Source organism: Grammomys surdaster, unplaced genomic scaffold, assembly GCF_004785775.1.
Source record: "Grammomys surdaster isolate TR1022 unplaced genomic scaffold, NIH_TR_1.0 66, whole genome shotgun sequence".
NCBI lineage: Eukaryota > Metazoa > Chordata > Mammalia > Rodentia > Muridae > Grammomys > Grammomys surdaster.
Genome location: NW_021604568.1, coordinates 3,615,164 through 3,640,239, shown reverse-complemented (window position 1 = coordinate 3,640,239; position 25,076 = coordinate 3,615,164). Strand labels below are relative to the sequence as shown.

General features: G+C 44.8%; 1 protein-coding gene across 1 annotated transcript in view; it reads right to left on the bottom strand.

Moving 5' to 3' along the window:
• Abcc2 (ATP binding cassette subfamily C member 2) overlaps nt 1-25,076 on the bottom strand; it is a 59,665-nt gene that overhangs the window by 13,612 nt on the left and 20,977 nt on the right. The window contains exons 8-24 of the mRNA XM_028776195.1: nt 24,070-24,239; nt 22,659-22,836; nt 20,343-20,597; nt 18,779-18,844; nt 17,055-17,192; nt 16,093-16,239; nt 14,318-14,402; nt 13,578-13,644; nt 11,999-12,125; nt 9,814-9,990; nt 8,551-8,718; nt 6,627-6,807; nt 4,829-4,955; nt 4,448-4,583; nt 3,228-3,444; nt 2,921-3,075; nt 562-717 (exon numbers count right to left, since the gene is read on the bottom strand). Of these exons, the coding sequence (XP_028632028.1) occupies nt 562-717; nt 2,921-3,075; nt 3,228-3,444; nt 4,448-4,583; nt 4,829-4,955; nt 6,627-6,807; nt 8,551-8,718; nt 9,814-9,990; nt 11,999-12,125; nt 13,578-13,644; nt 14,318-14,402; nt 16,093-16,239; nt 17,055-17,192; nt 18,779-18,844; nt 20,343-20,597; nt 22,659-22,836; nt 24,070-24,239 (2,550 nt within the window). The remainder of the gene's footprint in view (nt 1-561; nt 718-2,920; nt 3,076-3,227; nt 3,445-4,447; nt 4,584-4,828; nt 4,956-6,626; nt 6,808-8,550; nt 8,719-9,813; nt 9,991-11,998; nt 12,126-13,577; nt 13,645-14,317; nt 14,403-16,092; nt 16,240-17,054; nt 17,193-18,778; nt 18,845-20,342; nt 20,598-22,658; nt 22,837-24,069; nt 24,240-25,076) is intronic.

Genomic DNA, 25,076 nt, shown 5'->3' with positions numbered 1-25,076 from the left:
TCCCTCCCTCCCTCTCTACCTTCTCCACCTCCCTCTTTCACCTTCCTTCTCCCTCTCAGTGCTAGGCAAATGCTCTGCCACCAGGCTATATGTTCCTACCCCTCAAAATAGGAAAGATGACTCAGTGGTTAAGAGCACTGGCTGCTCTTCCAAAGGACCTGGGTTCAATTCCCAGCACCCACATGGCAGTTCACATCTGTCTGTAATTCCAGTTCCAGGGGATCTGACACCCTCACACAGACATACATAGAGGCAGAACACCAATGAACATTAACAAACAAACAAACAAACAAACACCCCTCGTAACTTAAGAACATTGTCAACGACAGCAAACGTCATCTTGAATCCGAACACGTTTCCTACCTAAGCTCTCTGGGGGGAGTTTAGGGTGACACATGCTGTGACCCACTGACTAATGCTGACATCTGAGCTCTGGATGACTCCCCCGCTTTCCTGGGCACATCAAAGATGCTGGAGAGGAGCTGCCACAGTAAACATAAAGGAAGCGTCTCAAGGATTTCAGAGGCAGAGAGGGAGACCCAGCTTCTTCCCCAAACCTACCTGCACAGATATATAGAGGATGCCGAGGGGGATGATGATGATGGCGAAGACTGGGGTGGCCATGCAGATCATCACGAGAGTGCTAATTATGCCGAGGAAACACAGCAACCAGCTTCGCATAGTCTGGGGGAGCATGTCATCCACCGTAGAAATATCCTGGGGATACACATTAGGAGAGACAGTGAGCCAGTGAACTTGTAAGACATTGTTCATTTTCCTGATTCCAGCCTGGAATGCTCGAATTGTATTAATTCCTTAGGACTTTGCCATCTCATCTCAAGCTGTCTGTTTGTAATAGATCATACAGGTCATCCAAAATTAACCAAATTTCTCCTTACTTTTCCAAATTCTTCCAAAGATACAGGGCAACAATCTTCAGCTTTTCCAACAGATTTGGAGGACTTCTCATTCTTTCATTCATCAACTTCATTAAACCTACACTGCAAAATACTAGAGGCTTTCAGAGAAACCCTCAGTTTGCAGGTTCTGTCTATGAAGTAGAGTCTGGCGCACCTTAGACGCTTTGTCTCCCACCTTTACTTACATTGCATTTGTTTCTTCCGACAAACACAGAGTTTCAAAGGGAGAGGAAAAGGGGACTGAACGTATCTCCTGGCTGCACAGTGTCCCAACCGAGGAACCCAGAAGAGAAAGATGGGTTTAGCTGCCGTACTGTCTTTTGTCATGTGAAATAAACTGAGAAAATTAACAGAATGGCAGATGGTTTGGAACGTGCTCGGAGACCCTGTTTTATATCATGGTTGCCCTTGCCTGGCTTTCCTAGAGGATTACATTAATCCTCTAGATCAGCTGTGCATGTGAACACTAAGACAAGTCCAGATGATTCTGGAATTTCCCACATTCAGCCAGGGACACTAGTTCACAAGAGAGCTCTGCACTGGGGGTACTTCTGAGTCTATGGACCTGCCCCACACTCACCATGCATATATGTTAGCCACGTTGAGAGCTGGCAGAAAAGCCAAGTCCTCACTAGCTACCACTTCTGTGAGATTACTTTAATCCTTACCTAACACAGATTCCTCACTCTTTTTCTTCTACTCTCTCTTTTCTTAAGGACTCAGTGTTTGTTTCTTGAAGACTCCATACCAAACTTGTTCATAGCCCTGAACCACCTCTGCAACGTAACTTGCTATATGATTTTTGAGTTTTTTTTTTTCGAGTAGGACCAGTCAGCAAATCTGACAGTAGTCTAAATAGCTCACAGGAAGACCCCTGTGTCCATTCCCAGAAGACAGCCCATCCATATAACAACACTAGGAAGACTGGAGGCTGTAGAATTCTTCTGAGAACTATCATCATCCAGAGGTATGTGCTTCTTACTGACTAACTAGCAGATAGCCTCTTTAAGTGGCCTTCAATGGCAGCTTCGCTATTTCTACCCTACAGGAAGAGGAGAAATGCGGTTACCTGTCTACTTTCTAAGTGATTTCTGTGTCCTCAGACCCTGACTGTAGGCTACGATCCACCCACAGTGCAGTGCTATGTGTACATCTTATAAAATGCTTTTTCCCTTCCATAAGTAGAGAACTAAAACCTGTGCTGACGTCACTTGACAATCATTCAGAATTGCCTGGTTTCTGCCTCTAATCCTAAAGCTTCCATCTCAGATACACTTAGAGGAACCCATGAATGATTAGGTCTAGTCCACGGAAGGAGGCCATCTTTACTCAAATAGTACCAGGCTCATTGAAAATACTCAGCTAACTGTGGGAAAGGAATGCCCCAGTGCCCACAGTCCCAGGATCTGTGCAGATGGAAGCACTGTTTGAGATCCTCTTACCACACAGATATCCCGATCCAAAACTCAGACCTAACTTACTGGTTCTTAGAGCATCAAAAGTTTTAAGAATGGAGACAAATCAAGGAAACAGTCATCCTATGGTCCCTTCTATTAGCCGTCCCGAGCAGCGAGTCTGCTTTTCTGGAGCATCCTCCCCCTCACCCTGCTCTCTTGCGCTCTCCTTGCTGCTACAATGCTCACTGTTTCTCTTACTTCAGTGACTTAATATCAGCTTTTATGATATTCCCCATGCTTGCCATCCGGTTTGAGCTTGCTCTTTTTCCAGCATTTCTTTGTCCTAGAACACCTCTGCACATGCCGTTGCTGTTTTTAACCATACCGTAAGGTTTTTTTTCCTCTCCTTCACTAGATAATAAGCTACTGAAAGGCCTGAGGTGTCCATCCCTAGGATTCTGGAGACTTCACAGGAAGTATCCCAGAAATACTTGGATGCTGAGTTGACAAAGAACCCTAGCTGCAGAGTTGGTTTGGGTGAGGGCTCTCCACAATTAGAAGGATCCTCAGTATCTAAGCACCCCAATGTGTTGAGATACGTACACCAGCAAATCTGTTCACAATCCGGCCTGTGGGAGTTGTATCAAAAAACCTCATGGGTGCTCGAAGCATGTTGGTTAGCAGCTGTTCATGCAAAGTTCTGGATGCACCTCTGCAAGCATATATACTCCACAGACTTGAAATAAGCATAAATATACCTAGAAACAGAGTCAGTATTGTTAATACCATGCACACAGACTCCTGAAGATCTGTGCCTGGGACACAGTATCAGATGCTTTCCTGAGTCATAGGAAATGTACAGGGTCCAGACAAATCTCATAAAGATGTCTATCACAGCCATTAGACATACCTTGTGCTACTCCCAGAGCTCCAAAGACCCCGATTCTCATGTCCCTCTGAGATGAATAGTTGGTCACATTCGGGTTTTCAGAGTCACTGGTCCAAGCACTCAGCCAGAGGTTAGAGCCAATAAAAGCAACATTATACAATACATAGAAGAAGACGATGAAGAGTATGGACCACCATCCTACTGCTTGCAGATACTTCAGGTAGACGGAGAACTTTACCTGCAAAGACCCCATTCAACACAATCCCTGAGGGCTTTGGGTCAGGGATTAAAGAAAACTAACCATTGTGCAGGCTAGTTGTTTGTCAACTTGACAAAAAGTTAGGAAGAGGGAACCTCAGTTGAGAGGGTGCCCCCACCAGGTTGGCTTGCAGATAACCTGTGGTGTATTTTTTTTTTTGATTGATGATTGATATGAGAGGTCTCAGGTCACTGTGGGTGGTGCTACTGCCTGGATGCCATAGGAAAGCAGGCTGAGCAAAGCCACAAGCTATTAAGCAGCATCCTCCATAGCTTCTGCTTGAGTTCCTGCCTCTGGTTCCTGCCCTGCTTGATTTCCTGCCTGGACTTCCCTCAGCGATGGACTGTGATCTGGAAGTGTATGATAAAACAAAGCCTTTCCTTCCCAAGTTGCTTTTGGTCATGGTGTTTTGGCTAACTAAGTCAAGGGGTGATGTCCCCTGGAAAAGTGGGTAGCAAAACTTAGTAGCCTGTGATCACCATTTCTACACTTGGCCAGGATATGTTGATACTAAGTACTGTACAAGGTAAATAGCCATTATTAATAAGCACTTAACTGTGATGAAAAACACATAGGAGAGGGCCAGCAATTTATTAAGGCCTTGGAGACTGTGCTTTTAAGTTTGCTTAATTGGCATTGTGTGCTCTGGCTCTGGTGTTAGTGTTTCCCAGTTCCTGGAAGTGTACTTCAGAGAAGTGTCCCCGTTCTTCACACAGGATAGAATCAAACATTCATCCTTTATAGAGACATGATTTTCTTGGAAGTCTCTGTCTCTGCTTTCATCTAAACAATGCATTTGAATGTCTGCAAACGGATAGAGGTCATTGTCCCAGTAGATCTGGGGCTAAGTTTCAACTAGTTTCTAAGTTTTGTTTTGTTTTGTTTTGTTTTTTCAGATTCCAAGTCTCCTTATATAGCCTGGAGCAGAGCCGTGTGTACGTGCATGCATGAGTGTGTGTGTGTGTGTGTGTGTGTGCTTTACCTTCCCAGTTTCCACAAATTCCTTCTTAATTAGTTTTTGTCCTTTCACTTCTTCTTCCTTCTTATTCAAGGCATTCACACTTTTAATTTTCAAGGAGTTTTTGAGGGACTTCCCGCGCCTGCTGCTGGACCTAGAGCTGAGGTAGAAATGGGAAAACACTCTTGAGCATGTGGACGCTTCGTCTCGTACAAGCAGGTGTCACCACCTCTTCACTGTGCAGGTTAACTGCCACAGCCCTAGTCCCCATTCCGCCCCCAAGGAAACAAAGGCAGAGCTAACTCTCCATGACATGTACTCTTTCAGGAAAAGTCCACATAGAAAAAGAAAGATCAAGTAGGAGTGAGGAAGCAGTAAGAGTTGCCAGCTGAGCACATGAGCTACCTGCGGCTGAGTGTTCTGCGAAGGCTATTTTCTCTTCTCATGGTCAAGGAAGCTGCATCCTCAGGGATTTCCTCCACAGTTGGCATCAGCCCAGAGTCATCGTCCTCTTCCTCACTGTCATCATTGACTAAGGAGACAGACATGTTAGGAGTTAGGGAATAACACAGGACTCAGGAAACTATGAGAAAGGAGAGAAAAGCCCCCTCACATATTGTTCATCAAGGGATTAATGAATTTCTAACCCAGGATCATTGCCTGAGAACTGGCCTTCATGGTACCAGAAGGCACCACACAAGCTTCCAAGGGAGAAAAGCAACCAATAGTCCTATCCAGCTGTGTCGAATATGAAACATAGCAGTGAGCAGCATAGCATGGTAACCCTAAGGAGAAGCGGTGGTTTGTGTGCCTTGGCAGTAACTAAGAGCTCTTTAGTTGGCTTTAAAGCCTTCTCTCAACAGAAAGGAACTGCGGCTGGTACCAAAGGGTGGGAGGGAAGAAAGAGAGTTGGGGAGGGGGAATGGGTGCATGGGTGTGCACATGCATGTGTGTGTGTGTTTCCTTCTTTAGCACCTTAAAAAGGAACACATTCTGCTGTCACCTTGATAGCGCCTGCATAGCTTCTAGAAGTATAGACACTACCTTTGTTCTGTTTAAGCTATCTAGCTTACTTCACTTTGTTATAGCAGCTTATAGGAACTCAGTACAGAGTCCATAGCGACACAACTCACTTCTTCCTCCCCTCATTCCAATTAAATTCCAACTCTCAGAACCTATGAAACATCAGGTTACGCTCAGGGCCTTACATAATTGCTCAGAAGTGACCTCTCTATATTTAACACAAGTCCTAATTTTTGGAATTCTTTTCCAGATCTCTCTCTCTCCCTCTCTCCTCCCAACCCCCAATCCTGACCTCTCATTTGTGACCGCCACCTGATGCTGTACCCAGTACAACTGTTGGGAGAACCTTGGAAAGAGTCATAGTAAACAGGCTCAGAGGCTAACCGTGGCTATTCAGTGAGCACGGCGGTGGTGGTGGTGGTGATGGGAGCACAATGGTGGTGGTGGGAGCATAGCGGTGCTGGTGGTGGAAGCACAATGGTGGTGGTGGGAGCACAATGGTGGTGGTGGGAGCACAGTGGTGGTGGTGGGAGCACAGCGGTGGGAGGGCACAATGGTGGTGGTGGGAGCACAGTGGTGGTGGTAAGAGCACAGTGGTGATGGTTGAAGCACAGTGGTGGGGATGGGAGCACAGTGGTGGTGGTGGGAGCACAGTGGTGATGGTTGAAGCACAGTGGCGGTGGTGGGAATGCAATGGTGGTAGGAATTGTTTCTATGGGAAAAACATACAGTAATTTTTAATGTACTAATCAATATTCCTTTGTTAAGGATTATCAAAACCATCCCGTGAAACTGTCTAGGATTTAATGACTTTGAAGCAGTTTGGGTAGGGTGTGTAACTTGAGTAAAAAGGAGCTTGTCACCCCTACAAGTGGATACTGTTGCTCTCCCACTCCCACCTTCATGGGGCCACTCATTTGAACATTCAGTTGTACATGCTAGAGTTTGTTTTGATTACATGTCACAGGCAGCAGAGTAGAGGGTCCCACTCATTTGACCCAGAGTTTTACCTTTTATGTTCCTTTACAGAGACTCAGAACACAGAAGAATGAGTTTGAATCTCTGGGCAATTCAACTCCAAATGTAATTCACTGGACACTAACTAGCCCAGGATATAGATACTGGTTTACCATCCCACTAAGACCCCACGTTCCATTCTGTTCCAGCCCTGCTTACATACCTGTGGCCTCTCCTTCAGGCCCCGAGTGCTTCATGAATGTCTTCCAGTTCTTAGCAAACACTCCCTTCTTGCTCAGCAGGTCGCGATAGGATCCTTTCTCTAAGATGATGCCTTTCCCCAGAACTACAATCTCATCCACTTGGGGAAGGAAGTGAATGCCATGAGTAACCAAGATCCGCGTCTGTAAAAACAAAATCAAGGACTGGTGAGATGGCTCAGCAGTTAAGAGCACTTACTGCTCTTCCAGGGGTCCTGAGTTCAAAGCCCAGCAATCACATGGTTGCTCACAACCATCTGGGATGGGGTCCAATGCCCTCTTCTGGTATGTCTGGAGACAGCTACAGTGTACTCACATACATAAAATAAATAAATAAATAAATAAATAAATAATCTTTTTTAAAAAAGAAAAAAAAAATCAAGTTGCTTTGATCATTCCAAGCCCACCGTCGTCCCTGGATTGCTCTAAAAAGAGAAAACCAGGCTAGTCAGTTCCTCTTGGGAGCTTTGCTTTAGAATGCGGGGCCCCAACCATGTGGCTCATTTTACGTTACCTTCTGTTCCCAGCATCTCATCTTAAAGCATCACCCTGGGGGTGAAACAAGACACCTAGAGTCATGGATCTACTCCTAATTATTTTCCGATAGCATCAGTGAGGTTTGCTGACACATGCTGGCCTCCATGCCCCTGAAGGACAACACTGAGCTGAGAGAAGCCCTGAGGCCAACCTTGTCCTTACAGAGAGATTACGGGCTAATTATTCCCTTTCACTCGCTAGACCCTCATGTACCTAGTCAGCTAATCAACCGTATGAAAAAGAACTGCCCAGATCTTTCAGTAAGTCAGGAACACTGTGGGAAAAGAGACACCATTTTTATCCAGGCCTCCCTGGAGTTGGACAGTTGACTTATTTTGTGTTCCTATATTGATTACTGAAGCAGGAACTCACCTCACAGGAAGACTGGAAAATCAACAAGGAGCCCGAATGAGAGCATACGGGATTGTAATGGCTTCTGAGAGACGACCTAGGCCTACTGCTCTAATCCTCTGCCCCACAATGCAACAACATCTAGAGTCTTCTTAAGGGAAACATCTTGGAGATGCTTACCCCTTATGTCCCTGTGCCTTTCTCAAGTTCCTTGGTACGACATGGGGATTCCTCTAAGGTTTCCACTGCAGTCTGTGCACAGTACCATTAAAAACACTTTTTGTTTCTTTGTTTTATTTTGTCAACAGACTTGCCATAGGGTAGATGTCAGCTCTTGAGTGACTGAAACCCAGGTCTTAGGGACAGACAGCTGGACTAAGAACAGGAGGAAGAGAGTTCCTGCAGACCCTCTGAGCTAACACAGAGGCAGAGTCTCGGTAGAATGGCAAGCTGGTTCAAGAAATCTTGATGGAAACAAGCCAAATATGGTTAGAATCTCCCTGCCTATTGCGAAAGAAAATGCTATTATCGGCAGAGAGACAAAGATATATATTTCTTTTTTTTTTTAAAGATGTATTTATTTATTATATATGAGTACACTGTAGCTGCCTTCAGACACACCAGAAGAGGGCATCAGATCTCATTACAGATGGCTGTGAGCCACCATGTGGTTGCTGGGATTTGAACTCAGAACCTCTGGAAGTAGAGTCAGTGCTCTTAACCACTGAGCCATCTCTCCAGCCCAAGATATATATTTCTTTGATAACCACAGGTCTAGCTTTTCTCCCCAGTATCAGAACAGAGAAAGCCTCTTATAGCCAGTTTCAGTCTAGGCCATGCGTTCATAATGGGAGCCTTCAAGGGACAGATGTTAACTGAGAACAGTCTAACAGGAAGAAGATAGGCAAGAAAATCCTCCTCAGGACAACACTGTCCCGAGAGATGTGTGTGACGCACCCGGGCCTCCCCTGCTGCCCTCCTCACAGAATGGCACCTCACCTTGCCATTCAACAGGCCATTGGGGCCCACAACCTTGTTGAAAATGTGTTTTCCCACATGTGCATCCACAGCTGACAGGGGGTCGTCTAGAATATAGATGTCTGCATTTTGATAGGTAGCTCTGGCCAGGCTGACTCGCTGCTTCTGACCGCCACTGAGATTTATACCCTGAGGAAAAAAGTCATTTCTATTAAGCAACACTCCCTAGACCTGCTAAGTCTGCTAAGGAGCAGTAAAATGAAGACATTTGCCCAGTAAGATGCCAATGCTTAAACGTAGTATGTTTCTTTATACAAAAAGGTAACTTCTATTTAAATAACTATAGCCCAAATAATTAGTTCTGTCCAACTTTTCCAGCATTCAGTTTGCTTATTTAACACTCTGACACTTTCTGCCCTGTGGGCAAGTGGAGCTAACATAAAGGCTGGGGACCTGTCACTGAGTAGTTGTTCAATTAATGGGTTCTGACTTAAAGGAAAAGACAACCTAGAGCTGTATTTTCACTCACCTCCTAGCGTCTCAAGATCCTTGTCCCTAGGAGGGGTATAAGGGAACTCCTTAGACCAGCACCTTATCCTTACAGAAACATAACTGGTTAATTGTTTATGTTCAGTTTTAAAATTGTTTTGTTCATTTTTTAAAAATGGGAGAAAGGATAAAAAATATTTTAAATATCTAGTATCAAAAATTTCTTGCTTGCTTGCTTTTTTTTTTTTTTTGGTTTTTCGAGACAGGGTTTCTCTGTGTAGTCCTGGCTATCCTGGAACTCACTCTATAGACCAGGCTGGCCTCAAATTCAGAGATCTGCCTGCCACTGCCTCCCAAGTGCTGGGATTAAAGGCGTGCACCACCACTGCCCGGCAAAAATTTCTAAGTAAATTATGGTATATCTACCCAATGGATATAATATAGTTACTAAAATCAGTGTTTATTAAAGATTCTTGTATTTGCTTCCAGGTACAAAGCCTACAAATTTGAAAGTCAGTTCTGGTGGCGCTGGTGGTGCTGGCCTTTAATCCTAGCAGACACAGGTGGATCTCTGTGAGTGTGAGGCCCAGCCTAGACTAGTAAGTCAAAGCTACATAGTTAGGCCATGACTAAAAATACATACAAAAACTAGTTATTTATATTAGATATGCAGCCATACAGACGGGTTTTGTGTGTTTGTGACTGTCATGATTTATCAGCATACTTTTTCACTACTGTCCTTACTGTTTTTCCTCAATTATTTCTGTACCCTTCAAGGTTCCTTGCCGCAAGTACCTTCTCTCCGATCTCGGCCATGTCTCCTCCAGGCAACATTTCCAGGTCTGGGAGGAGTGCACATGCTTCGAGAACTTGCTGGTACTTCTTCTCGTTGTATTCTGATCCGAACAGGATGTTGTCTTTGATGGTCCCATTCTGAATCCAGGACTGCTGAGGGACGTACGCTATGGAGCCCTAAATGGGAAGGACCAGACCATCTGACAGTCACACTTACAGAAATGGAGGCTGGAGCGTGGTAAGGGACAAGCAATGCTTAAGTTGGAAGAGCTATGGAGCTCGGCTCCGAGTATCTGATAGTTATTCATTTGTTGTCCGGGAAGTAAGACCAACACCCTGCCGTTAAACGGCCTCTTCCCTGCATGCCTTTTGATCCTATCGTTAGCTTGCCGTGATCCTGAAAATCAGAAGGCATGTCTGTGCTGCTAAGAACAGGGGCTTAGTCAAATCCAATGGCTTGGTTAGAGCCAATAGAATGTTAACTCTATTGACATAGATGACACCCTGGGAAAGAAGAAAAATCCAAAGAGGCTGAAATTAACACAGCAAAAGGATAGAGACTGACAAATGACTGCTTTTGAGAAATAACTGAATTGTAATAAAAAGTCTCCTAAAAGGAGTTAGGAGACAGTTAAATCTGTATTCCCCTCGGCTACAGCACATGGTTTTGTTTTTCTTTTTAAATGCACAGGAACCACTGGAGATCAATAAACAAGGGAGTGATCTCAGCATACTGTGAAAGAAGAAATGTTTGACTTCCCAAGCAGATTAAGGTAAAGCAACCTGGTGCAAACTTTCTCATAATTAAAAAGAAAGCCTTAGAAGGGGCTAACACGATCTTTGTGGTACAAATAGTGGCGGACTTAAGGATAGAAAATTACTTATAGCTTCCTGTAAATCTAACTCTGGAGAAGCTCGGGGACTCATGAAAATACCATGAATTCACTCTCTTCTGTTTTCAAACAACCAAACAAAGCAAACATAACATTGTATTTTAGGAATTCTACTTAAAGATGTAGCTCTCAAAGAAGAAGGTGCACTGGGCACTGTGCCACAAGCCTGAAAGGAAAGTTATTCAGGAGTCTGCGGGTGGACATCACAGGTTCAAGGCCAGCTTGGGCTGCAGAAGGAGACAGGCTACAGTGTGGCTTAAAACAAAATGCAAGAAAAGAGGACTGGTGGAAATGGTTAGTTCTAAAAACCTAGGTAAAGCTGGACACAGTAGTATGTGTCAGTGACGTCAGTGGACATGGTAGTATGTGTCAGTGACGTCAGTGCTCCTAAGGGGAATTGGGAAGCAGAGACAGTAGAACCCGTTCTGGAAGCTTGTAGGTCAGCTAACCTGGTCTACATGGTAGTGAGAACAACAGAGGTAGCTGAGGTTAGCTTCTGACCTTGACATGCACACTGTGGCACAAGTACACACACACACACACAGGCACACACACACATACACACACACACACACACACACACACACACGGGAGGTGTTAGGGCAAAGAGACAGTTGGGATATAGCTCAGAGGGAGAGCATTTGCCTACTCTCTACAAGGCTTTGGGTTCAGTTCCCATCACGGGGAGGATAGAGACTCCAGACTAATTATGATGTTAGGTACAAATGCCAGTGTTGCCTCTGCTGTCGTCACTGATGTTATTGTTGCTTATTATTGGTACTCTGATTACAAGGTAAAGTGTTTTGTTGTTTGAAGATTTCTTTTATTTTTGCATGTTTAAGTGTTTTGCCTGAATGCATGTATGTGTATCACATGTGTGTCTTGTGTCCAGAGAGGACAGAAAAAAGTCTTAGATCCTCTGGAACCGGTGTTACAGAAGGTTGTGAGCCACCATGTGGGTGCTGGTAACCAAACACGGTCCTCTGTGAGAGCAGCCAGTGCTCGTAACTGTTGAGCCATCTCTCCAGCCCTACGAAGTTACGTTTTTAGTTGGCCTGGCTTTTATATTCTATTACAACTTTTCCTAGGTATGCACGTATGGATCACATTGACAGCTCATTAAAACTGCAGGCTCTTAGGTTCTTTCCCCAGAGTCTGACTGTATAAGACTGGAGAGAGGCAGAGAATCCATAGTTCACAACTGCATCAGATGTCTCTATGACCCAAATGAGGAAATCGCACTAAGGCCTGCATTGGGGGTTGGAAGTCTTCTCTGTCCCACTGCCGCTCACCTTGATGGTAATGTGTCCATGGACGTTTTCCATTTCTCCCAGCATAGCTGATATCAAAGAGGACTTCCCAGAGCCTACAGAGCCCACCACAGCCACCAGTTGGCCTGGCTTTATGTCCAGGTTCACACTGAAAGAGAGGAATGTTTTTGAAGGATGTGGGTGAGTGGGGGGCAGTCGTTCAAGGCATTTCTCTGAGTTTATGAAATCTCACTTTAGATAACTTTGCCGTGGATGTAGGAGACCCCGAAGTGCTTCTTTATTATTGCTAAGTTCTAAGACACTGAAGGATGAGTTCTACTTATCAAACTCATCAAATAAGGTCCTATCCAAGGGGCATTTGCAATAGCAAATGTTCTCCTAGGGAGACAAAGTTCTCTTAGGACCAACAGTTGACCATCCTCCTCTCAGGAGCCCAGACACCTGATTTGGTTCAGATCTCGACACCAATACTGTAGGATTGGGCAGTTTTGAAAGGTCACTTCCTCCGGACTAAGGTTTTGCTTTTAAAGTAGCAGAGTTGGATTTTGCTTCTAAACTAAACTCGTTACTTAACGTTTCTCAGATTTATTTATTCTATGAGCAATATTTGCTGAAAGCAAATTCCCTTACCTAGCCCTAACACTAAAGATCTGACTTCTCCGGCTGGGGACTGGTCTACGCTGGGCTAGACTTCCGGAGACTCTGTGCCAGCGTGACTATTTGTGTCCCTAAAGCACTTGGCACATCAGGAAGCTGTCACATAGTCTTTCCCAACCTGCTCGGGACTGCAGCAGTGGGGTGGGAACTGTGTCTGGTTTCCTCTCTACAAAGGAAAGCTTTTGGCTGGGACTGTTGGAGCGGCGCCTTTTGTTCTGACTGATTCTGGTTGGTGCTGACCCTAGAGCGCACTTCAAGGCTACAGGAATGGGAGAGAGGGCGAGAAGTCATGGAGTTCTTTACTTGGGGTGAAAGAACATACAGGTTCTGACTTGGAAGGCATCCATAGCCAGAGTTAACAGTGGTTCTGGAGTCCAAAATGGGATGGGCTTAACCAGTCCTCTACATGCAACAGCACGCACAAAGGAGATGCTTTATAGTAGTTACTCACTGAACAGGCATAGTCTACAGTAGCTCTCTCTCTCTCTCTCTTTTTTTAAGAGACTTGCTAGATAGCCCAGATGGATCTCAAACTCATGATCCCTTTGCTTGAGCCTCCTGGCTGCAGAGACTGCAGGTGTGTATGGCCACACCCACCTCTGAAATCTACAGCAATAGTTCCCATTGTCTAGACTGGGGAGAAAAGCTAGATTCTAAAGTTCAGGAAGTGCATGCACTTTCTCCGGCTAGTATCGGGAGGAACACATATCTTCATGGATATTTAACTGGAGGCACATGCATGAAAGCAGATAGAAAATAGAACCATGGGGAAAGGCTCGGATTCTTTACTCTCAGCTCACCCCTCCAGGGTAGAGCCTAAACTAGTATCCAGTGAGTATAACATACAGTCTTCTCTGGTGTTCCACTGTATAGAATCTTCTGAGAACAGGGTAGGGCAGGAGGATCCTGAGGGAGAGCTGGAAAGCAAGGGGATCGAACTCACTTTTGGATCGTGGCTTCCAAGTCCCGGTCCCAAGTAAAAGAGGCGTCTGAAAACTGCACAGCTTTATCTATTGAGAGGAGGGGAAAAAGCCTTCGCTTTTAGTTACAGGTAGGGACTCATGAGACCGTCCATCTTTCCTTAGCCCATGTGTCTCTGATTCATCGATCAGCCCCTGAAATCACCTCTGTTAGGTGCCGAGCTTATGCTAACAGGAGGCAATGAACCTAAAGTTGGGAACTCAAATTCCTCGGCCCTCTAGATGCCCTGGCTACCTCAACCCCAGCTCCAATACCCCCACATCTCCAACCCCCACCCTTCCCTAGACCCTCTGTTACCTAGTCCTCCCCGTGACTTCTATGTTCTTATTTGAGCCCTCCTCATTTTGGACTCCAGATCCAGTACTCTGGCAACGGACGCCTTCCGAATCAGAACCCGTGTGTTCCATCACCCCCAAGTTACCTTCCCAATCCCCACACTCGCTCCAGGACAAGTTCTGTTTCCTGGGTCCCTGCAGGACTCCCTGCTTCTCTCAAAATAGCTGTTTTGCTTAGGAATCTGGCTAAGTACTTTCCTTCAAGTGAGAACATAGTCTGTACTGTTTACTGTACAAGGCAAATCCATTCAAAATGGATTCCCTCGCTCTTTCCTTTCATTAGCTGCTGTGCTTAAGCCCTGCCTATAAATAGTCTGGGTGTCAGAACGATGAATAATCTGTGGAAATAATTTTCAAATTTGTTTACCAAAATTGCAGACATGGCGAATGGCAGATGTGTCCAGATCATCCCCTCCCAGGTACTTCTCCAGCCTTTCTATAGAGACACTGGCCTAGAGAAGGACACAGACGATAACCAAGAAGAAGAACATTCAGTAACATAGCCAACACACACTGGACTCAACGGTTTTTGTAGTTGCTTCAGTTTGATTTGGTTTTTTGTGAAGTTGGGTAGGTAGGGGGATGGGAGAGAATCTGGGAGGAGTTGGGGGAGGGGAAAGAATATACTCAAGATCTATTATATAAAAAGCCAAAGAATAAATTAAAACCTCATTTAAAAAAGAGTTGGCCTTATGGAAATAAAACTAAGGGGAAGAAAGGAATTTGACTTTGTCGTTAGCCATGACTTCGCTACAATTGGAACCTCCTGACCACTGCCACAGACTCAATCATACCTCAGCCCTGCGAGCCATCCCACACTAGACAGAAGTCTATACAGACAGCATATCAGCTTCCAGAGACTCAGGTAATTCACCTCTGCTACTATTTCTCCCCAAACTTCGCACTTTTCCGGAAACTGTCTGCCACCTTCTTCTGTGATAGAACCCTGACTTACACCTACTTCTGGGAACTGGGCCTCCGTCTTGACCCTATTTGACTGAGTCCATGCTTTGATGAACCATCCAGAATTGTAGCTGACCTACTACAGTATTCTCTATAGAGGAACTGGCCAAAGATTAAACGTTAGCTGGTCTAAGCACTGGCAGAACACTCTGAGGTTGCTAGACAGTGAGGACTTGGGAGTTTTTTAAGGAGCGCCCACACGGCTGGGAGGTTTTCAAGGAGTACCTGCATGGCTGGTTTTCACTGTCTTTCCTCTTTTCTAGGATTGTTTCTCACAGATATCCAGGTCTGCTGAAGTATGAAACCTTAACCAGTAAGCTGCCTCACGGACCAGCACCTGAGAAACAGACTGTCCTACTGCTGATATTGTGACACCACCAGACCCTTTTCAGTTCAGTGTTACATCGTGTGAAAAAGTAAAGGCGTGAGTACCTTTACTATCTGACTTTTGTTGCGTATACAATACTATATCTAAAAAGACAGTGCTGTTTCCTCACTGGCCAAATGCCCTCTAAGACAGGAAGGCCTTCTCTTTGACCTCAGTCCTTACAGACAGAGGTGTCTGAATCTGGCTACCTCTCAAATGAATGCAGATCAGCACCAAAGCCCAGTGTTTCTGGTCTGTCATCAGGCTCCCATCTGCATTTCAGACTTCCTCTTGAGGTCTAGTCCATGCTAACTATGTACTCAGTGACTAGGGTACGTTTCCAGAACATAAGACAGTGCCTCAGACTCATGTAAGCTTTATCCAAGTCAGCTTGAGGCTCTCAAACTTATTACCACATAAGTGCATTCAAAGTCAGAGTCTTCTCTTCTTCTGTGCCATATTTACCGAATGCTATGTCAATATCTCCTTTGCTTTAGATAAACAAACAAGAAACAGGTCTAGGAAAGTGGCTCTGAGCAGGTGGCGGGTGTAATCATAATAGTCTCGCTGAGTGTCTCTGTAAGATCATCTCTAGTGAAGTGGATGAGGTCTGTATGATGACCCACATTTTAGTCAGAGAGACAAATAAATCGGGGCTCAGAGAGTTTAGGATTTTACTAAGATCAAACCATATTTCCAGAAACCAGATTAGCTGTTTAACACGTACTAGCAGATTCTAGGTATGAGAATCGGTAAGCTAGTGGTCTGCACTGTGAGGCCACTAAGCAGTTAGCAAGGGTGTTCCTCTGTACCTGGAGGATTGAAGAGATCACCATGGGAAGCATGGAGAGAGGAAAGCGCAGGATATTGAAGAGAGTGATGGAGGTGAACGCCTTCTCCGCATCCAAAACATTGTTGCTATCCACCAGGATGTAAACAGAAAATGTGATCACGGACACCTAGGAAGAGTAAGGTCATAAGAAACTCACTACTGAAATGGTCCAAACACCTTTGCAAAAATTTCAGGAATGCTGTATATCAAGAGTTGAGGGCTGGAGAGATGGCTCAGTGGTTAAGAGCACTGATTGCTCTTCCAGAGGTCGTGAGTTCAATTCCTAGCAACCCCATGATGGCTCACAACCAACTGCAATGGGGTATGATGCCCTCTTCAGTTGTGCCTGAAAAGAGCAATGGTGAACACTTAAAATTTGCTGGGCAGTGGTGGCGCACACCTTTAATCCCAGCACTTGGGAGGCAGAGGCAGGTGGATTTCTGAGTTCAAGGCCAGCCTGGTCTACAGAGTGAGTTCCAGGACAGCCAGGGCTACACAGAGAAACCCTGTCTCGAAAAACAAACAAACAACAACAAAAGAAAAAGAGTTGAAGGGACATTAGGGATTCTCCCAGTCTCTTCCCATAAGAAGTTTGATCCCATTAGAAGAGGTACCTCTCCCAAGGTGACAGTGTCAGTGACTGCACTGGTAGAATCAGAGCTTGGGTCTTCCCTCTCTTTCACCACACCCACATCGATTCCCCCATGAAGACAAGTCCTCCTGTGCAAATCATTCTTGGAGACCACATTCCTGACGAACGTTCTGAAGCCTCACTAGTGGCTGCGGATCACCCACAGGGTAGAACTACAGTTGAGGTGGTAGTGGTGGTGACGAGTTTGAGGAAGGAGGAACACATGCCCTGAAGTTGGGATCTAATCTATAGATGCTTGGGCTCCATTAGGAACAGACTCGGACCTCAGCCCACACTCTCCATCTGCTCACCAGGATTGGAGTTAAGTGTAAGATGAAAATCAACAGCGCCTGCAGCTGGCCGAACCGCAGCAAGTTCTGGAGTTCTTTCTTCCGAATGCTGTTGACCTGCTCTTTAAATGAAGGTTCCCAGGCGAAGTACTTCAGGATCTAATGGGTCAGAGAATAACAAAACCCACATTGCCCCCTGAAAAGGGACCAGGTACATACATATGGTCCACCCTTATTTTAGAATAAGCTACCAAAAATTTGGGGGCTGGAAACCTAGATTAGGAACTGTTAGTAGGTTAATAGGATGTTGTTTATATTTATTGACAACCTGCTAAATGTAAAACATTTCACATACATACTTCACTTAATTTTTTTTAAGACAAACTGTCTTGGCTTGCCTGTTCAAATATGTACCAAGACACAGAACTCCCCATGTTAAAAGTTGGAATTTTCTGGGCAAATCAAGGTGAACTAGTCATCCCTGATTTTGTAAGGTATTGTTTCCATGTAGGCAATAAGGAAACAGAAGCTCTGTGGAAGGTTTCTCTGACAGAGTAGATCAAGGAGGTGACATTATCTGAGCTTGAAGAAGCAATTCCAAGGGGTCTGAGACCCCTGGCTTCATGGGCACCAGTACTTACATGCACGAGCACGCGCACGCATGCACGAGTGCACACACACATACATACGGGGGGGGGGGGAGAGAGAAAGATAGAGAGAGAATGCAAGAGAGAGAAAAATCAAATCTTTTCGTAAAACAAAACATAGTATCTGTGGAGGTTGCTTTTGCTGTTTTGCGCTGCTGTTGCTTTGCTAAATGGACCCGTCAATCCGCCTTCTAAGTGTCTCCGTTCACACCCATGGCACGTGCGGCTCTCGGCCCTGGTCAGAGAAGCTTCTCTTTGCAGGAGGCAGCAATTTTGATGCAGACACTCACAACTAATCAAAATACTAAGAATAAGTGAGTGCCGAGTGATGCTCACCCCTTAAATGGTGGTTCTAAATCACTGCCCTCCTACCCCTACAGCCCAGGAACATCACAGAAGGGTATGGAAGAGCCATACAGCCTAGGGACATCACAGAAGGGTATGGAAGAGCCATACAGCCCAGGGACATCACAGAAGGGTATGGAAGAGCCAGTGAAGGGGTGGGCACCTCGAAGCACTGTTTTCTATACATGACACAGACGTTACACTCATGAACGTATAGCAGTTGTCATTAGCTACTGATGGATTCTGTCAACAGTTCCCCAGGAATAGGAGAGGGCACACAGGTCATACTCCGAGCTGAGGAGCTATTGGTAGTTAATGGCTACCGTGGAAAGGGAAGTAATTTTTCTCCAGATGTGTAGCCAGTGATAAATTTCCATAACTCTATATTCGTGTACATGCACACAATACGGGTTGAACTCAGTAGATTATGTAGTTTCTTTTAAAGATAGGGAATTAAGAAGGATATATCTAGAAGTAAGGGTTTGGAGGGAGCAGAAGGGATAAGAGAAGAGCATGGTGGGCGTGGGGGGAGTATAATCAAAATTTGTTATTTATAAAATTGTCAAATAAATTAAAATTTAAAATTCATTTTTTAAATTCTCTACAGTAAAATGTAAAGACAAATCATTCAGGGCAAATAAATAGAAATCAAGTTTCAAGGGTATCTGGAAGGAACAGAGGAGGAAACAGGACAGAACAGGAGTCCTGCGACACTCAGACTGAGACAGTCACCGGTTTTATCCTTCTTCTTACCTTAATTCCACTGAGAATCTCATTCATGATTTTTAAACGTTTGTCTTTATTCTTCATATTTTGGACCTGCCAAGAGACAGAAAGACAAAACCCAAATGTACTTCTGGGAGAGAGGGCTCAAGTCTGCTGCTGATGGTAGGCCCTGAGGCAACTGCGGCTGCCATTTACTCTGAACCTGAGGTGCCTGGTGAGGGCATTTATTTCTCTCCAACTCTTCCTGTTCCCCAGCCTGTCTCCTCTCTCCCTCCCTTCTCTCTGACCCTCGACTATGCCAAGCTGGTTCCTACCCATCCTCCTTCATCCTTCACCTGACTGTACTCTCTCCTCAGCCTGCTCCATGGCTGTCGGCAAGGCTCATTCCCTCACTGTCAGGATGTGTCATTCAGAGCTTGGCTTTAGATGCCCACCTCACAGAGGACCTCCTTACTGACAATATCTACCCACTCACTATTATGTTATCATTAGTTCTCTGTGGAGTACTCATCAGGATCTGACAGTTTTGTTCTTTGTTGTCCATCTCTCCTCCCTGGGAGCAGAATAGAATGTCCATGAGAATAAAATCCTTGTCTGATTTTTTTGCAGTGCCCTTGGTGAGACATGCAGTAGAGAGTCTTAAGACAGTATTTGCTACTCAACGAATACAAAACAAGTGAATGAGTAGGTCTCCTACTCCAGGGAGCCCGCCTATGAAATTTGTGATTCTGGAAGAGCTACAGCGGGGGCAGGGTGATTGTCAAGACATTAAGTGAAGGTTGAGATTACCCGTGTGACTGCTAAGTGAGGTTGGCTTATCCTGCTATGTGATGGAGAAACAAGGTTTTTAAAAACAATCACTTCTAAAGAAGCACAGCAGAACCAGGTGGAAAAATTATACACCGAGTGACCAGTTAGAGGCTGAAAGGGAAGATCAAAAAGCGGAGTGGTAGCGGGATATTTTCGCACTACATTTGTATAAAGCTCGGCAGTTGGGCTGTATGAGAGGTAGGCGGAGTGAGGAGTCAGGAGGAGAGAAGGAGAGGAAGGAGGGGGGAGAGAGTGGAGGAAGAGAGAAGATGGTGGCAGATGTCCGAGTGTCTCTAGCAGTCTACGGTGGTTATTAATATCAAGGTTAGATATAATAACTTTATGTGTGTGAACATCTTGTTAATTGGGCATTTCCCAATATATAAACCAATTAGATAACCATTAAGCTCTAAGAGTCTTGTTCCACTGGGTACCGCGGGCATGGCGGGTATTGTCTGGGGTTCAGCTGAACTTTGTGGAGACAGCGTGGTGACTTGGCAGAGCCATCCCCCATGCTGGCATCTTGTGGGTGCCAGGGCCAGTGTTTCTAGACAGCCGGAGCCGGGGTCCAGAGCTGGAGCCCCGGGAAAATGGCAGCTATCTGGGAACAAGTTGGACTGGGCGCCATTTTCTAAATATTACCTGCAACACTGAGTACTTTTGGGATGGTAGAAAGTCTTTTGTAAGCTTTTCCCTTCCCCAGATCCCTCTAGGAATTAGTAGCAAAAGCTAGAGTTTAGATGTTCAAAAAAGACATGCACTCAGGTGACTATTACTTTACCTGAATCTTCCTGATCTTCGTAGCCAGAACTCCGTTAACTGGGATCAGGAGAACCATAATTCCAACACCTGCTAAGATGGAAGGACCCAACTCTCTCCACAGGAAGTAAATGGACAAAGTAATCTGTAAAACGCTTGACCACAGCAAGTGCATGTAGTTGGTCACGTCCATCAGCTTCTGGGCATCTACAGACATCAAGTTCACCGTCTCTCCAATGGTGTACTGTCTCCTAGCCAAGTTAGATAGGGTCAGCGCCTAAAGAAGGAGATTAGGATTTCGATCAGCGGATAAGACCAGAGATACCGAGAAACAGGCGAGGACCTTAAGGAAATGAGGACAAGCCGGGCGGTGGTGGCGCACGCCTTTAATCCCAGCACTTGGGAGGCAGAGGCAGGTGGATTTCTGAGTTCGAGGCCAGCCTGGTCTACAGAGTGAGTTCCAGGACAGCCAGGGATACACAGAGAAACCCTGTCTTGAAAAACAAAATAAAACAAAACAACAACAGCAAATAACCAAGGAAATGAGGACAAACACAAGACTGGGTTCCGTATGCACACAGCTTCTCCATGGGTCTACGGCTTCTGAATCCAAACTCTAACACAGTATGTCATCTCAAACTCTAACACGGTATGTCATCTCATTCCTGACCTTTGGGTCCTCTTATTTTTCCCCTTCATCAAACCCCACCTACCACACACCTCTTTGCCCCCCAAACTCCCGTCTATCCTTTGTGTCAACTTAAATGCAACTTTTGAATTGACTGCCAGTCTCCCATACTTACAAGAGTTACTTCTTTCGTGTACTTGCACAATGTTCTGTAGTTAACTCTTTATTTACCTTAATTATAATGAGCCACAGCTGTCTTGTTTTTCTATAATTTATCAATTATAAACCATGAGGACAAGGTCTCCATTTACTCATTTCGATATTGTATCATGTGATATTCAATACAGGAAGATGGGAGAAAATGAAGAAATGAGAGATGGAAAGAAAGAAGGAGGAAGACAGCATTGTTGATCCTTGCCTGGTAGACTTAACATTTGTATTGTGTTTTATTTGTGTGTGTGTGTGTGTGTGTGTGTGTGTGTGTGTGTAAAACAGGAGAGTCACGTAGTCTTCAGCTTGGTGGCAGGCATCTTTACCTGCTGAGCTATCTCACCACCCCCTTGTAGACTTTTGATATGGCTAACTTATTTTCAGTCACAGTCTTACAAGGAGGATGTAGGCATTAGGAAGAAGAACACGGGTTTTTAGAATGGAGAGGAAAGCTGTAGAGTTCACACATCTGAGCTAGTATGCTTTCTCTACCCATTGCAGGCAAGTTCACATGCTTGAACCTTGAGAGGTAGGCTTTGTGCTTTCATGTTAGAAAGACCAGGATACTAGTACTCATAGCTCTGTTCCTTAGTAGGCTTTACAAACTACCTATAATAGTTTACACCTGTAATAGCATTCGGGAGGCTGAGGCAGGAGCATTGCTGGAAGTTTATAGCCAGTCTGGGGTACATAGGAAGCTCCCGGCCAACCTGATCTATAGTGTGAGATACTATACATTATGATTGGTTTTCATGTCAACTTATCACAAATTAGAATGTTTTTAAAAAGTAGATAGCCTTCCCTAAAGATCTGTCCTGGTTTCTTTAATTGACTGATATCAGGGCCAGAGAGAGATGGCTCAGCAGGTAACATTTGCCACCAAACCTTGATAACCTAGGTTTCATCATCAGAAACCACACAGTGGGAGGAGAGAACGAACTCTACACACACACACACACACACACACACACACACACACACCTACCGACCCCCACATACACACATATACCCACACATATACCTAACACACACACAGACTCACATACACAGTCACAAAAATAAATACATATAAATACATGTAATTTTAACCACTGTGAATCAGAGGAAAGATGAGCAAAATCAGCTCAAGCAAATGGAACAACACTTTCCACACCTACAGAACTCACTAACGAGAAATGTAGCTAAAAGAAGGAAGTAAGTAAATAGGAAGGAAAGGTTTGGCAACTGATCAAAGATAGAAAAAAACCAGCACATTCTTTCTGACATTACTGTATTTCCTGAGGCTTTTGCTTTTGTCAGGAGAGGCAGGGAGAGCCGCTGTCTAAGCCCTCGGGGCTGAGCAGCAGACCCTGGGTAGCTTCTCCCTAGAATGCTCAGCATCAAGAATACACTTCATGTTTTGATTTCAAAGATGCACTAAGGGAAACTAATCAAAATTATGCTTACTAAGTGTTTTATGTTTTTATTTTAGTTTTGGCTATACTTGACATGAGCACTTACCTTCTTATATACAGAAGCCATGATGGTTGTCCGTACACTCATTCCCAACACAAAACAATATTGAAAATAAGACTGAAGGCAGAAAGATTGGATGAGAGCCACAACAAACAATAGGATTGCACAGATATATCCAACCCATGCATATGTGTTAGGGTCTCTCACGAAGCCAATGAGAAATCTGCAGGAAGAAAAGCAGATTAAGTGACACTCACTCAGTAGGTCCCCAAGGGCAGCTCCTCCTCCTCCTCTTCCTCCTCCTCCTCCTCCTCCTCCTCCTCTTCTTCCTCCTCCTCCTCCTCTGCACACACAGCCAAAGCCTCACTCTTGCTCTATCGGTGACCAAACAGCAAGAATTGTCCCTGGCCCACTCTAAAGTCAGCCCAGAAGAGGAAACCTCAATTAAGAAACTGCCTACATAAGATCGGGCTGTAGGCAAGACTGTATGGAATTTTTCTTAATTAGTGCTTGATTGAGGAGGCCTCAGCCAATTGTGATGGGGTCCATCCCTCAGCTGGTGCTCCTGGGTACTGGAAGAAAGCAGCCTGAACAGCCGTGAGGAGCAAGTCAATAAGCAGCACTCCTCCATGGCTTCTGTATCAGCATCTGCCCCAAGGCCCCTGCCCTGTTTGAGTCCATTTTGACTTCTTTCAAGGACGGAGTACAATGTGGAAGTGTAAGCCAAATAAACCCTTTCTTCTGCAACTTGCTTTTGATCATGACGTTTCATGAAAGTAATAGTAAACCTAAGACGTGTAATCCTAATATTCAAGTGCTAAGGGAGGAGAGCCAAGAGTTTAATGTCAGCTAGCCTGGGCTACATAAAGAGACTGCAAAAAGTAAGTATCTTTAGAGAAATTTATACACACACACACACACACACACACACACACACACACACACACATCCCTACCACTGTAATGTTTCAGCTCTGTCACAGGGAGTGGCATTAGTCAATTCATTTTCAGACAATGCAAGCTCATACCCATGTGAGGTAAAGGGCTCTCCAGTTGGTTGTTCATTCCATACAGTGGCAGATTGCAAAGCATTGTCATGAGTACCCAACCCTCTAAGAAAGGTGCTGGCTCAGAAGAGCTGAAGTTAGTCACTCTCTCCTGAAGCATGCCACCCACCTCTCGGATGTGGCTCAGGTCACACGAGTTCATTTTAATAACAAAGAGGTCTAATGAGTGTATGGCCTCCTCTTCGGAGAGGAGACCCAGAAAAGAGAGGCTAAGCCTTATCTTAGATCAGGGAAACTGCCCTGTGTTTTTCCTGTGCACAAAGCTGGGAAGTAGAAGAAAAGTCCGAGTGTTTTTCAAAACATAGGAACTCAATGGACACCCTCGCCTCCATATACAAAGGGAAGGCAACAAAGAAAATCCTGAGCACACAGCAAGTCTGGGGTACTCACTTCAGCAACTGAGGACTCAGAAACTGAAGGAGATCATATATAAATTTCAGTACAAATGATTTCAGGATCACCACATAGAAGGTTTTGAAGATGGCCTTGACCAACCAGGATTTGGGAAAATCTTTGGTGGTCTCAGACTTCTTCTTCTTCTTCTTCTTTTTAGTTTCTTCCTAGGTATAAAAACAAAAACAACCGTGTCCACAGAATTGTGCATTACAAGACTGGTAAGACTGTGTGCTCAGAATGGCTCCAGGCTTCAGCGGGGCCTAAGAGCCCGTCACCCCCTGTGTATAGCTGTAATTGTCTCTTCATCTCCTGTCCACCCTCCTGTTTCTCTCCCCTGCTTCTAACTTATAATCTCTTCTGGACTGGGAAAACAGACAACTAAACTAGAGAGAAGACATCATAAAGATATACACAGACAGACAGCTGGAATTCCAGTACTAAGGAGGCTAAGGCAGATTGTGACTTTGAGGCCAGACTGAAGCTACACAGTGAGTTCGAGGCCAGCCTTAACTACACTAAATACATATAATTAATTAATTAATTAATTAATTAATTAATTAAAAAAGTTTCAAAAACCCAAAGTCTGAAGTTGTAGCTCAGTATGTAACAAGGTCCCAGACAGTAGCACAACTGACTTCATTATGAAAGCACCACAAAATTCAGCACAGAGAATGTATCACCTGCCAAACAGAAACAAAGACCCAATCCATCCAGACTGCCCGTCTAGTTGCTGGCTGGCCAATAAAGGCATTGTATTGGCTTAAACCCATGTCTGAGCAGTCTTCTCACTACCTCACAACAAGTAATATAGGACCAGGTCCTGTGTAAGATTCCAGTATGAGGGTGTTGGAGAGAAATACCACCTGAAAACAAAGCGACTCTGAGTGGGGGGTCTCATGCACTCTGACAATGAAGGACTCTGCTGATCTGTTTTTTGGATGCTCAGAAGCCTTTTCTGTTGCTTCTTTATGTCGTTATTGGAGTATACTGTAGTTTAAATT